Source organism: Ochotona princeps, chromosome 3 (assembly GCF_030435755.1).
Source record: "Ochotona princeps isolate mOchPri1 chromosome 3, mOchPri1.hap1, whole genome shotgun sequence".
NCBI classification, from domain to species: Eukaryota; Metazoa; Chordata; class Mammalia; order Lagomorpha; family Ochotonidae; genus Ochotona; species Ochotona princeps.
In genome coordinates, this window is record NC_080834.1 from 41,457,275 (window position 1) to 41,470,223 (window position 12,949).

General features: G+C 47.3%; 1 protein-coding gene across 1 annotated transcript in view; it reads right to left on the minus strand.

Annotated features, from left to right (window-relative positions):
• The window catches only part of JAM2 (junctional adhesion molecule 2), a 69,673-nt gene extending 58,553 nt beyond the window's left edge, over nucleotides 1–11,120 (minus strand). Inside the window, exon 1 of the mRNA XM_058661738.1 lies at nucleotides 10,535–11,120. Within this exon, the coding sequence (XP_058517721.1) occupies nucleotides 10,535–10,601 (67 nt within the window). The 5' untranslated portion in view covers nucleotides 10,602–11,120. The remainder of the gene's footprint in view (nucleotides 1–10,534) is intronic.
• Between the last annotated feature and the right edge of the window lie 1,829 nt (nucleotides 11,121–12,949).

The following is a 12,949-nucleotide window of genomic DNA, read 5'->3' on the forward strand; positions in this document are numbered from 1 at the left end:
CTTTGGAAGACAGGATTACAGCCAGAGGGCCACAGAGCAAGCGAGAGCAAGGCATTTTCCATCTGCTGGTTCATACCCCACAGGGCCGCGAGCCAATCCGTGCAGTCCCGCACGTGCGTGGCCCAGCCCCGAGCACGGGCCCCTCTTCCCCTTCCTTCCAGAGTGCGTTAGAAACGGGGCTGGAAGTGCAACAGCAGGGACTCAAACCAGTGCAGTGGGTCACCGGCCCTGTTCTGTTTTTTACAGCAGGGACAGTAATTCTTTGTAACTTAAATGGCAAGTACCATTTTTCCAGTCAGTCATTTACTTTTGGATTTCTGGTGTTTTAATTTTCCTATGTAGATCTTCTTTTGATATTTGTCTAGTTTATAGCAGAGCACACCCATGCTTTATTTGGTATGGACAGAAATGGTGGAGTATTTTTTTTTTTTAATTTACCTAAATTTTACATATCCCTGATCCATTTGGGATTTATACTTGTGCACACGGCCGGATTCAGATCAATTATTTCCTCAGATGGTGAAGCAGGAATTTTAATGCTACATTTCAGGAACTACAATTATGTGTGTATCCATATCCATACACAATATACAAGCTGTTGTTAAAAATGTTTTCTTGACGTTTTATCTAGAATAATGCCAACCATTTCAAAAATCAGTGTTCAGAGCAAATATTTGGCTTGGTGGTGAGGATGCCAGCTGGGTTGAGTACTTGGGCTCAGGACTCAGCTCTGGCTCCTGCGCCCGGCTTCCTTCCAGTGCACACCTCAGGAGGCAGCAGTAGCCCAAGTTCCTGGGTCCCCATCATCCCCACAGGGACTCCGGAGTGAGTTCACGGCTGCTGGGGTTTAGCCTGGGTTAGCTTTGGCTGTTGCACACACTGGCAAAAATAACCCAGCAAATGAGCGCTCTCTGTTAGCTCATCTAAATGGCAATTTCAAATTTTTTTAAAAAACAATTAAAAAGTAGGAGTTTTATTTTCTCCCATTCGTGTTTTCTTATGTACAAAAACTGCCAGAAATCATTGGAAATTCCTTCTTCAGTTTTCCTATTTTAGACATCACAGTGCGTATGTTCTTTTTAAAAAACACAGGAAATAGGATCACCACCACACAGAGTATTTCTGAAACATTCCAGTATCTTCGGGCTGCTTTTCTGGGGGAGAGATGGGATTCGGAGGGTGGATCTCATCTTAGCCTCTGCCTAATGCTGAACTGTGTGATGCTACCCTGAGAGGGAAGCAATGAGTCACCTGAGTCCAGAGGGAACTTCTGTGCTAATAAGCAGGTGGCCAAGTCCCACAAGAACATGTCATGAGTGCCAGCCAAGAACAGGAAAGCCATCTTTGGTTAGGAAATAAAGATCATCTTGGCTCTATCTTCCCACCTCTCTTCTGGCAGTTTTGTCCATTACAGGAATAGCTGGCTATGTCCTTAGTGGAGTAGCAAAGAGATTCCGCCATGAGAATAAAAAAAATCAGAATCCCCTGTTCCTGAGTGTTTGGGTATACTTCACAATTTTTCAGGGAATTTAATCAGTGCTTACTAACTCAAGACTTTCTTTGCTTTTGCAGTCCAAAGCAACACTGGGCAATCAGCAATGTTTCTTCAACTGTAAGATTGATGAGTCAATATATTTCTTTGTAATTCTAGGGAGGCCACTGTTAATAAGAGGAGGAAGGAATTCAAGGAATACTAAAATTAGACACTTATTTTGCATGATTAACTTCACATGTGATCTGGGATTTTATTATTAAAATTTTATGTACCTTGATGAAGATAAGAAATACAGAACTCCAAGTTCCTATTTATTCAATTATTGAAGACACACTGTGTGCAGGGCCCCAGTCCAAGTATTAGAGACACAAAGATGCATTGTCTTTGCCCTGAAGAAACTCACAATCCAGAGAGGCACACAGGTAACATGGTAAGAACACAGCCCAGGAAGAACCAAGGCAGAACCAGCAACACACTAAATGCGACAAAGCCTAACATTTATCAGACTTCCGTTCTGAGGAACGGACAAATCAAAAAAAGTCTATTGTGTTTGTTTTAGAGATCTACTTTGGTTATTTCACAGAGTAGAGAGTGAGATTTGCCATTCACTGGTTCTTTCCTCAAAAGACTGGGCTAGACCAAAGACAGGTGCAGCCTGGCCTGCCCTGGGGACCTCGACATGGGTGGCAAGACACAAGTTCTTAGACCATCCCATAGTGTTTTCCTGGGTGAACTGGCAGAGAAATGGGAAGGAAATAGAACTGCCCAGGTCTTGCTCTGACATGGGGGACTGTTGTGCCACAATGTGGACCCCCAGAAGGCCTTATGAGGTAAAGACATTTTGGAGGCAAACCTTCAAAAGAAAATGCATTTGGCTATCTCAAGAAAATTATTACAATAATGATGTCAACAACAAGAACAAAGCAACCAAATATTGGGCACAGTGGTGTACACACTCCTACACACACACCACAGTGCAAAGGACCTTGAGTTGGCGCCTCTAGACCAATTTTAAAGAACATACATGCCATTCTCTGGTTTCACATTTAGAGCACTTTCCCAGCAGTTCAACTTGTTCCCTTTTTATTTGTGGTCATCACTTCTTTGGTCTTTGTTAAAAATAGCGGCCATTTGCACTTGTCTGCCCAACTCAGCTGGTGCTTCCTGTTCTCCGTGGGTTTGGTGTTTGTGTCTGTCCCCCTACTGCTCCTGGGTTTGGCCCGCTTGCTCTCCCCTTGTAGACTGTGAATTTAATGGGATCTGGGTTGGGATTTCACCTTTTCCAGGTTTGGTCATTATCTTGTAAGTTTCTTCTCTGTTCTATCAACTCACTTCGGTTTATCAGGTTTTAGTTAGAAGGCAGTGCCTCCTATGCTTTCATGTAACTGTTTCAACTGTTTCTGTGGATGTTAATCATGAATCTCCAGCGGCGTATGTAGCTTTTGGATGTGGCTTCAACACCAGCACAACTAACTGTTATTGTAGGAAGGCACGGAACACAGAGGCGATTTGATTTGCTGAAAGGTGTAGAGTGATAAGCATAGCAAATATTTTTAAACATAGAAAACTTGATTTTTGTTTCTGAAAAAGCTGTACAGATATGTTCATTTATATTGAAACCAATTTCCAATTTTCCTGGAACTATATGGAAGAAACTTAGGGGTAGGATACCTATGAGGGCAGGAGTGAGCAGGGCTGGAAGGACACTGATTTTCATCTGTAACCTACTTCCAGGGCTGTTTGAACTTATCATATGCAAATATTATGTTTAGTTAAACATATAGGTAAATCTATCTAATATTAATTTATTTGTTTGTTTTAAAGATTCACTCATTTTTATTTAAAAGGCAGAGTTACAGAAAGAGGAGGAGAGACAGAGAGCAAGAGAGATCTTCCCTCTGCTGTTTAACTCCCTAAACAGGGCGGTCTGAAGCTGGGAGCTTGGAGTTTGCTCTGGGTATCCCACACCAGTGCACAGGCCATGCACTTGAGCCATCCTCTGCTGCCTTCCCAAGCCATATGCAGGGAGCTAGATGGGGTGTAGAGCAGCCAGGACTTGAACCAGTGCCCATGTGGGATGCCAATGCCACAGGCGGAGGATTCACCTGTTATGCCCTGGTGCTGGCCCCCAGTTACTTATTTTCATTTTGGGTTTCGTACAGCCTAAGCCATTCAGCAAGTTTTCACAATGGGAAGAGATCAAAGACTAAAAAACAGCAGGTGATTTCTTTGCCAATATTAAGTAAGGGGGGAGGGGGAAGCCCAGTAGAGAGGAATGCAGGAAATACCTTTTTGCTCTCCCAGAGTGAGATCCGTATTCCTTATCTGAAAGGCTTAGGAAGGGTTCCAGAATTTGAATTTTGGACTATTTGCATACACATAATGAAGCATCTTGGGAATAGCACCCAGTGTAAAACAGAAAATAGATGGTTGTACACGCTGTTACACAAATGGCCTGCGGACAATTTTAGAGAGTATTTATAGCACACCTGCATTTAGACTGAGACCCGTCACATGACGTCAGGGGTGGAATTTTCCACTTTGGGTTGTCCGTCAGCACTTGACAGTTTTTGTGACATTTCCAACAGTGGATTGTGAATTAGGGATGCTCAATCTGGCAGGCAGGCAGATTATGCCAAGTCTATTATGAGGTCTTCCCCTGGGGAATTCTGATAAATGAGACAGAAACTCTGAAACACAAATTCAATCTGGATGCTGCAAAGGGTGTGGGGAGCAGCAGGTAATCCCTCCTATCCATCTGCGAGATCAGATCGAATTTGGAGCTGTTGGTTTGACCCTAGTTCACTTCTGGCAATTGTGTGCATTCAGGGAGTGAACAAGCAGAAAGCAGCAGGTGGTGCAAAGGCTCAACAGGCTAATCCTTCTCATGCAAGTGCCGGCATCCCATATGAGTGCTGGTTCATGTCCTGGCCGCTCAGCTTCTCATCCAGCTCCCGGTTATGACCAGGGAAAGCTGTCGAGGACAGCCCAAAGCCTTGACACCCTGCACCCATGTGCGAGACCCAGAAGAAGCTCCTGGCTTCAGCTTTGGAACTCCAGCACTTCAGTCATGGGCGGTGAGGGGAGTGAACCAGCAGATAGAGGATATTCTGTCTCTCCTTGTCCCTTAAATCTGTTTTTCCAAGAAAAATAAATAAACCTTAAAAAACAAAAGCTGGGCTGAGCGCGATAGCGATAGCGTAGTGGTTGAAGTCCTTGAATTGAACGCGCCAGGATCCCATATGGGCGCCGGTTCTAATCCCGGCAGCTCCACTTCCCATCCAGCTCCCTGCTTGTGGCCTGGGAAAGCAGTCGAGAACGGCCCAAACCCTTGGGACCCTGCACCCATGTGGGAGAGTCAGAAGACGCTCCTGGCTCCTGGCTCCTGGCTTCTGATTGACTCAGCTCCAGCCATTGTGGCCACTTGGGGAATGAATCATCGGATGGAAAATCTTTCTCTCTGTTTCTCCTTTCTGTATATCTGACTTTCCAATAACAATAAATAAATTTTTTTTAAAAGCGGATAAGAGCACCACATTTGTGCTCTCCTTCTCTATCTGTGTATATCTCTCCCCTGCTCCATCTTCCTGCCTCTTGAATTAAAAACAAGCAACAGGGTCTGGCACAGTAGCCTAAAGGCCTTGCCTTGAATGTGCCAGGATCCCTTGTGGGCACTGGTTTGTCAGCCTAGCTCTGGCCGCTGCAGCCGCTTGGGGAGTGAACCAGTGGATGGAAGATCTTTTTCTGTCTCCTTCTCTCTATAAATCTGCCCTTCCAATAAAGTAAATAACTCTTTATTATTTTATTATTATTATTATTATTATTATTATTTTATTGGAAAGTCAGATATACAGAGAAAAGGAGAGACAGAGAGGAAGATCTTCCATCTGCTGATTCTCTCCTCAAGCAACCCCAATGACTGGAACTGAGCCAATCCAAAGCCAGGAGCCTGGAGTCTCTTCTGGGTCTCCCATGTGGATGCAGGGTCCCAAGGCTTTGGGTCGACCTCAACTGCTCTCCCAGGCCACAAGCAAAGAGCTGGATTGGAACTGAACCGGGGTTGCCAGGATTAGAACAGGCGCCCACATGGGATTTCTGCACGTGCAAGGCAAGGACTTTAGCCACTACGCTACCACACAGGACCCAATAAATAAGTCTTTAAAAAAAAAAAAAACAAAAACAAAGGTCAATCTTTCCAAAACCACTGATTAGATTTAATTAACATCATTTCTAATATAAAACCATTTCCTGTGGGTGTAGGTATATTTCAATAAGTCAAAAGAAAGAAACACTTCCACAAGTAATTGCCTGGGTCACTCCAACAGCATCTACTGCTCTCCTCACTTAACTGCCAACCCACCCTCTCCAAGCCATCCCCTCTAGCCATAATCTAGATTCCATCCAAAGTGTTCCCTCTGAAATGCAAATGTGGCTGAAATTCTGTATTTAAAAATCGCACTTGGCTTCTCCAGTCTTCCACGTGTGCTATTCGGGTCAACCTACTCAACTCTCCCTAAACCTCCTAACTCTTATCACTATTACAAATGGGCATACCGAAATTAACACACTGACAAGCCTGTACAAGGCCACACAGCTAGTAAGTGAGCACAGGTCTCAGCATCAGCAGCCATGTCCTCCATAGGATTACGTAGTTGGAAATAGCACAGATCTTGGGGCCTGTGACATACCACGTTAGCTGCAGCGCTCCAAGTGAACACTGAGTGGGCTCCCAGCTGCTCTCCTTCTGATCCAACCCCCTGCTAAGACACCTGGGAAAGCAGCAGAAAATGGTGCGATGCGGGGGACGCGGAAAAGGCTTCTACCTCTACCCTGGCCATTGTAGCTATTTGGGGGGCAAGGGGTGAGGAGGGGAGCGGTGAACCAGCAGATGGAAGGCCACATTGTCTCCTACTCCAACTCTGCCTTTCACATAAATTCTTAAAAATATGTTTTGTTTAAAATTATTACAGATCTTAGTATCATTTAGAGTATAAAAAGTAGGACTTCTCCATAGGATCTGGAATATTCTTGGCCCCACACTGAGTACACATGCTATACACATCCTCACTTTGACTGCTATGTCAGGCAAAAGAACGCTCCTGCCAAGATGTCCACATGCTGCCCCCGGGACCTATACAGATATTCCTTTACAATCCAGAGGCAAAAATCCTTTTCTCTACTGAGGGTCATTTGAATATTTATGATACCGTTCATCCCATCTTCTAAGGTCTGAGTGCCCTCCTCTGTGTTGAAAGCTGGGCACCCATGCGATGTGGGGTATATTACGATGCAGTCAGAGGGGATATCTGGGTCATGACAGCAGAGCCCTAAGAGTGGATGCTGCTACAAGGTCCCAGAGAGCCACCATGTGAAGACATCCAGCAGAGGCACTAACAGCGAGAACAGGGCCTTAGCAGACACTGCACCTGCCAGCAGTGTTGTTAAGACTCTGCCTCCAGAACTGTGCTTAAAAACCACTTTATGGTACTTCATTCTAGCAGCCATTCAATCAATCGCTATATATTTACATGTACTTTTAACCAGGTATTTTGTTCAGCAGTGGGCAACAGTGTTGGACAAACACCAAGAGATTCCTTCCTGCACAGAGTGGGGAAGCAAAAATTTAATTCAACTACATCAGATTGACTAAAAGTAAGTGTCCACTTATCAACAGAGGCACCGAGACCAGAGTGGAAATAAGAAGAAGCAATCCTGCAGACCACCTCGGAGCACAAAGAATATTAACAGCAGGGACAGCAGAATCATGCAACCTTGATGTTACACACGACAGACTCAGGTAAGAGCAGCAGTTCTATTTGGGAGGAATAGTTAAAAGATGAGTATGTGGAAGTGGGTTGTCTTGGGTTAAGCTGTGGCTTAGGATAACCATACCCCATAATGAAAGTGCTTGGAATCAGGCTTCACTCTGCTTTTTTTCTTTTTCTTTTTTTCGAAAGACTATTTTATGTAACAAACTTCTTTGAAGTAACAATTGGTTGGGCTACTTTTTTGAAAATTTTATTTATTTGAAAAGCAGAGTTACAGAGAGAGACAAGTAGACAGATATTTTCCATCTGCTGGTTCACTCTGCACATGGCTACTCCAAGGGGACATCTGGCAGATTCATCCAAAATGCCCATGTGGGTGCAAGGGCCAAGCAAGCACTTGCTTGTCAAGTCCAACTGCAGAACCACCTAGAGAGTGCATAATCTGGGAGTGGGAGTGGCCTAGTAGGGAAATAGTTGGCACCTCCCTCTTGCATTGCTATTACCACTAAAGAACCTGAAAACCAGGACAGGGGCAGGCATGGCTAGACAGAACAGCACCCGCCAGCATATGTGTGGGCTGGATAGTAGGGTTGGTTAGGTTGAACTAGGCTTCAATACCCAGTGTCATGTATAAGGGCTAAATGGGATGCGGGACAAACTGAACAAGTCTGTGGTACATACTGGTATACATGGGAACCAGGGTAGGGGGCAGGTCTGATGGAGGTTATGGAGAGACACCCCAACTAGACTGCAGCTCCCACTGGTTTGCGTGAAGGCCAAGTGTGAAGTGGACAGAATCAAGCTTGACTGCAACTCCTGTTGGTGGAGTGCATGTCTCTTCCTGAGGACGGGCTACACACAGTAGATTCCTTCCAGGGAATCATATGGAAACAATAAAGGCAGGGCAGAAAACCTGTGGAGAAACCTCTCACATACAGCTTTGATCAGGGGATTAAGATCCACTGGAGGGGTCAGAACGGTGCAATAGCAAAGAAATCTTCCCACTGCAGCGCCACCATCCTCTACAGTTGCTGGTTCAAGCCCCGGCTACTCTACTTCCAGCTCCTTGCTAATGCCCTGGGAAAGCAGTGGAGGACAGCTCAAGACTTTGGGCCCTTGCACCCACAAAGGAGTCTCATCTCAGAAAAAGCCTTCTCACTCCTGGCTTCAGACCAGCCCAGCTCTGGCCATCGTGAATATTTGGGGAGTGAACCAGTGGATGGAAGCTCTCTCTCCTCTCTCCTTCTCTCTCTATAACTCTCTAAAGAAAAAAAAAAATTCATTTCAACAGTGACATGTCATGATTACAGTCTGTGCCCTGGAGATGTAATGGAGTGTGATGGAGATGACACTTCACCTCCATGATCTTCTTCCAAAACACTCAAAACCGATAAAGGAAAAAAGTAGCAGAAATATACCTGTTGGGGGATATTCTAGAAAACTCTGGAGCAATACTCATTAAACTGTTAAAGTAACAAAAGAGTCATCGGAAGTCTGACAAATCACCCTGGAGCCAAGAGGAGCTCAGGGAAGCAAAACTAGGAAGTGCAGTGTCCTGGGCCTGAAGGGACCCTGCAGCCCCGAGGAAGGAGAGGCAAGAATGAGGGAACCTCCACACAGTGCAGGCTGGCCAGGGCCGACACTTTCTTCATATCTAAACTTCTGTAGAATAACAAAAAGATTCACTACAAAGTAACAAGGAAGGAAATACTGTTGTGATGCCAGATCTTTGTCACCCCAGGAATGATGACAGAAAAGGACCCCACAGTAGTTCAAGCTGATCTCTGGAATCATGGGGAGGGGGCTTATTCTGCACACTCAGCCGAGCCTTTGTTTGCCCCTTGGTCGATTCTCAGGGACTGTGTCAACCGTCCACTGTTCTCCATCTGAAACCATGGACTCTGGTCTCAGCTAAAGTTAAGTCTGAAACATTCAGAATTCAGTGGCAAACACAACTTTCCCAGTTTTGCTACAGTTCCTCCAGCTTGCCCCTTTGTTGATGTTAGGCTGAGCGCATTTTCTCAGTACATTCAGGTCACCAACAGACAGTTGAGAACTGCATAAGGGTCTCACTGTGACCCTTGTTTGATTTCCTATCATATAGGTCAGCACCTGTCACTTCCCCGAGTGGTCCCTTCCCCTGAGTGATCCGTGAGTCCAACCCCTGGATCCCAAGGGGCACTGCTCACTCACACACACACACACACACACGCACACACCCCACACCACGTTCGGCTGAATAAAAACTCATTGTACTGTTGTACTAAACTCTCATCCGGCAGGTTATTTTAAGTATTGTTAGCATTTCAATTATCAGAACTTGAATACCCAGGATAACCCAGTTTACAAATAAACAAAAACAAAACAACACCCACCAAAGCCAGAAAACAGGTAAGGAAATAAGAATGAAGGGAAATTCATAAGCGGGAGGGGGAGGACGGAAAAAAAAGTAAAAGCAGGGCTTCACTGCTTAAAATCTAGTAATTTCCTCCATTTTCCTAACAAGTCAACGGGAAGAAAACAAAAGGAAACGTTCCCACGGCTCCATGGCTCATGAGCCCAGAATCCGTAAAAATCCGGCTTAGACGCGTCCCATGGAGCGTCTGACCCACGCCGCGCGCGGAGCCCCGCGCTCTCCGCGCCGGCATCTTCCTAGCCATCGTCCCGTAGGACTGTCCCCGAGGACCGCGCAGCTGCCCGGGGTCGCGGGCGGACACGGCGCCCCGCAGCCGCGCAGGTGGAGGCGCTCGAGGGAATTCCGGCTCAGCAGCCGCGCACGCCCACCGCCCAGGCGCACAAGTGCGCAAGGGTCTGGAGAAAGAGCACCCGGGCTCAGAGTGGCCGGCCCCTGCCTCCCACGGATGCCATCTTTCCCGGGATCTTAGCATCTTAGCGCTAATTATTTGTTGCATTCGGCTCACGTTCCTGAACCTTCAAAAACTTACCCCAACTTTGCGAAAGGATCAGCACCTGGTGTGTGTGTGGGGGGGAGGGACGCTTAGTTTTCTCGCGGGAACACTGACAAAATCATATGAATTTACGAGAAACCCAGGAGCTCCGGTCACTCCCACCCCCAGACTGGTCCGCACCCCAGGATCCCGACCCGTGGGGTGCGAAGTCCGAACCCCGAGCACACCCACGCAGCCCAGGGTCGTCCTGCTCAGTCGGCGTGCTCAGTCTCTGGGTCGGCGGGGGTAGGGGGTCTGGAGGTTTAGGGGACTCTGGCCCCGGCAGGATAGGGTGGGTGGGTGAAGGTCCCCAAGAAACTTACAGCCCAAGGCGACCAGCAGGTAGCGCAGCAGCAGCAAAAGGAGGCGGTGGCGGCTCCGCCTCGCCATCTTCGCGGGGCCGCAGCCGGCTGCTCGGCGCCTGGGTCTGGGGTCCGGGCGTCGGCGGAGCGCAAGGCCAGGCCGGGGCGGGCGAGAGGGGCGGGGCTGCAGCGGCCGGCAGTCCTTTTCCCCTGGAAGGCGCCTTTCCTGCGGGCTGCCCGGGGGCAGGTCTGGCAGCTTTGCAGTGGGGGGTCTGGGAGGTTCTCTTTTTGGAGGGGGGGGTAAGAGGGGGAGGGCGTGGACGAGGGATGCGGTGTCCGCGGGGTCCTAGTGAGGGGGCAGCCAGAGGCGAGCTGCGCCGGGAGAGCCCTGGCGGGTGGCCCCCGCCCCGCGCCGCGCAGCGGGCATTGATCGGCTTTGTGTCGGGTCCGGCTCGAGCGGCCAGCTGTCCTCAGGGCCCGGAGCCCGGGGCGAGGGCGTGGGCGTGCTAGGGGGGCGGGGGTTCTTCCAGCCTCGACCCGACTCCCTTCTTCCCCTCCTCTCCAGAAAACTTGTTTTGAGGTCTTCAGCTCTGGGCTGTAGATGGTGAAGAATAGTTCTTGGACTCAAGCTCTGAAGAAAAAAAAAAAAGCAGGCAAGATTCGTGCTAGCAGTCAGGTTTTAGCGACAGCCTTGGACGCTTGCTCCGCGTGCTTCTTTTCCTCCTTGGAGAGTTTTGGGGGGTTTGGTGTTGCTTGCTGCTTCCCGTGTGGGAGTTGGAAGTTCATCTAACGGTGTGAAATATTTATCATGTTTCTTTGCAGTTATATAACCTCTGCCTGTGGAGTTTTCCACATGTAAAAACTCTACAGCTGCCCTTTGTCAGGTTTATTTTTGGCCTTCTGTGCTTTTAAAAAGGGAAACCCATTATGAATGGGCTGTTAACGTCTTTTAAAATTGACCCGCGCTGAGAGACACGCTTACAAAGGCTAAACAGGCAGTTTTTTTGTGTTTGTTCCTAAGGGACCGAAGCTGTCTTGAGTTCTAGAGTACATACAGGGTTAGGAAAGTCATTCCCCAAAGAAGAAACTGTTGTACGTCAGAGTTAGAGTTTTTAAAGGTAGGATAACGCATAAAGTTCTGAGTAGAAGAGAGTTGATTCAGTGGCCTACACACAAAGAACCCAGCCAGCCCTGTGGACAAAGGCAAGCTGAGTTTAGATATGCAGAGCTGTGAGGAATGAAGCATCCCTGCCGTTGCCTTGGAGACAATGATGAAAGCTCAGTACCGTGGGGAGGGCAGGGCATGCCCAGGACCCAGGGGGCACAGGGAGGAAAGTGGAGATGGCCAAGTGTGAGAGTGTGCTCCAGTCCAGCCAGGACAGCGGCAGACTCAAGGACAGGCGTAAGCCAGTTTTTCCAAGCAGAAACAAGATTTAATGCCTTGAAAAAACGACTGTCCGTGTGCTCTTGCTTTTCTTCATTCTTAGTCCAACTATGTGTCTTTTACCCCTTTCTAAATAAGAACACAAAACCAGCGTGTGATGCGGGAGCAGAACTTTGGCCCAGCTTGGAAAGACGTTTGGCTCCCCTGTCCAGCTTGCTACTGCTTCAGACCCTGCAGCGAGGAGGACCCCAGGAGCTGGGTTGTTACCATCCATGAGCAACATTTGGCCTGAGCTCCTGGCTTCTGCTCAGCTTTTGCAGCCCGATACCAGCCACTGAGGGCATTTAGGAAATGAACCAATTAAGGGGCTCTGTCCCTGTATCTCCTTTCTTAAATATCAGTATATAGTTTTAAACGCAGTGTATCTTTTTTGTAACCACAAATTTTGTGGCACACCCTGTGAGTAATTCACTTGTTGATTTATCTGCCACAAAGTCAAGGCATTTGTCAAAATGACTCTGATGTGCCAATGAGGAACAAAACGGAGTCTTTGTTGCTAATGAATTCCCAGTCTTGAGGGGGAGAGGGAATCCTTTCTGAAAAGACCTTTAATTCTACATGATAAAGTGTTTCAAGGGCAGAAATTATCAGCTGTTCCCATTGCAGTTTATCAGGGTGGAATTTAATTAGCATCTTTTTCCCAGTAGCTCTGTACAGAGGGAAATATTACCATTCTCACTTTAACAGAATGAGAAATTGGGCTAAGAGATGTGAAATGACTTGTCCAAGGTCATGGATAAGGGGGCGCTCCTTATGTTGGCTGTGGAGGTGGTTGCTTGATTACGTTGCTTGATTACGACAGCCACATTTGAACTTCTTACTAGTCATGGGGTAGCCGGAGCTATACCATTGGGGACAATGTAGGTGCAGAACATTTCCATCATCACAGAAAATTCTCTAAGAAGGTGTTGCCCTGGACCAACAAATCTATGAAAATGTAAAGAGTGCATCAGAGAGAAGAAAAGCAGGATGTCGGACCAGTTTAAAACTTC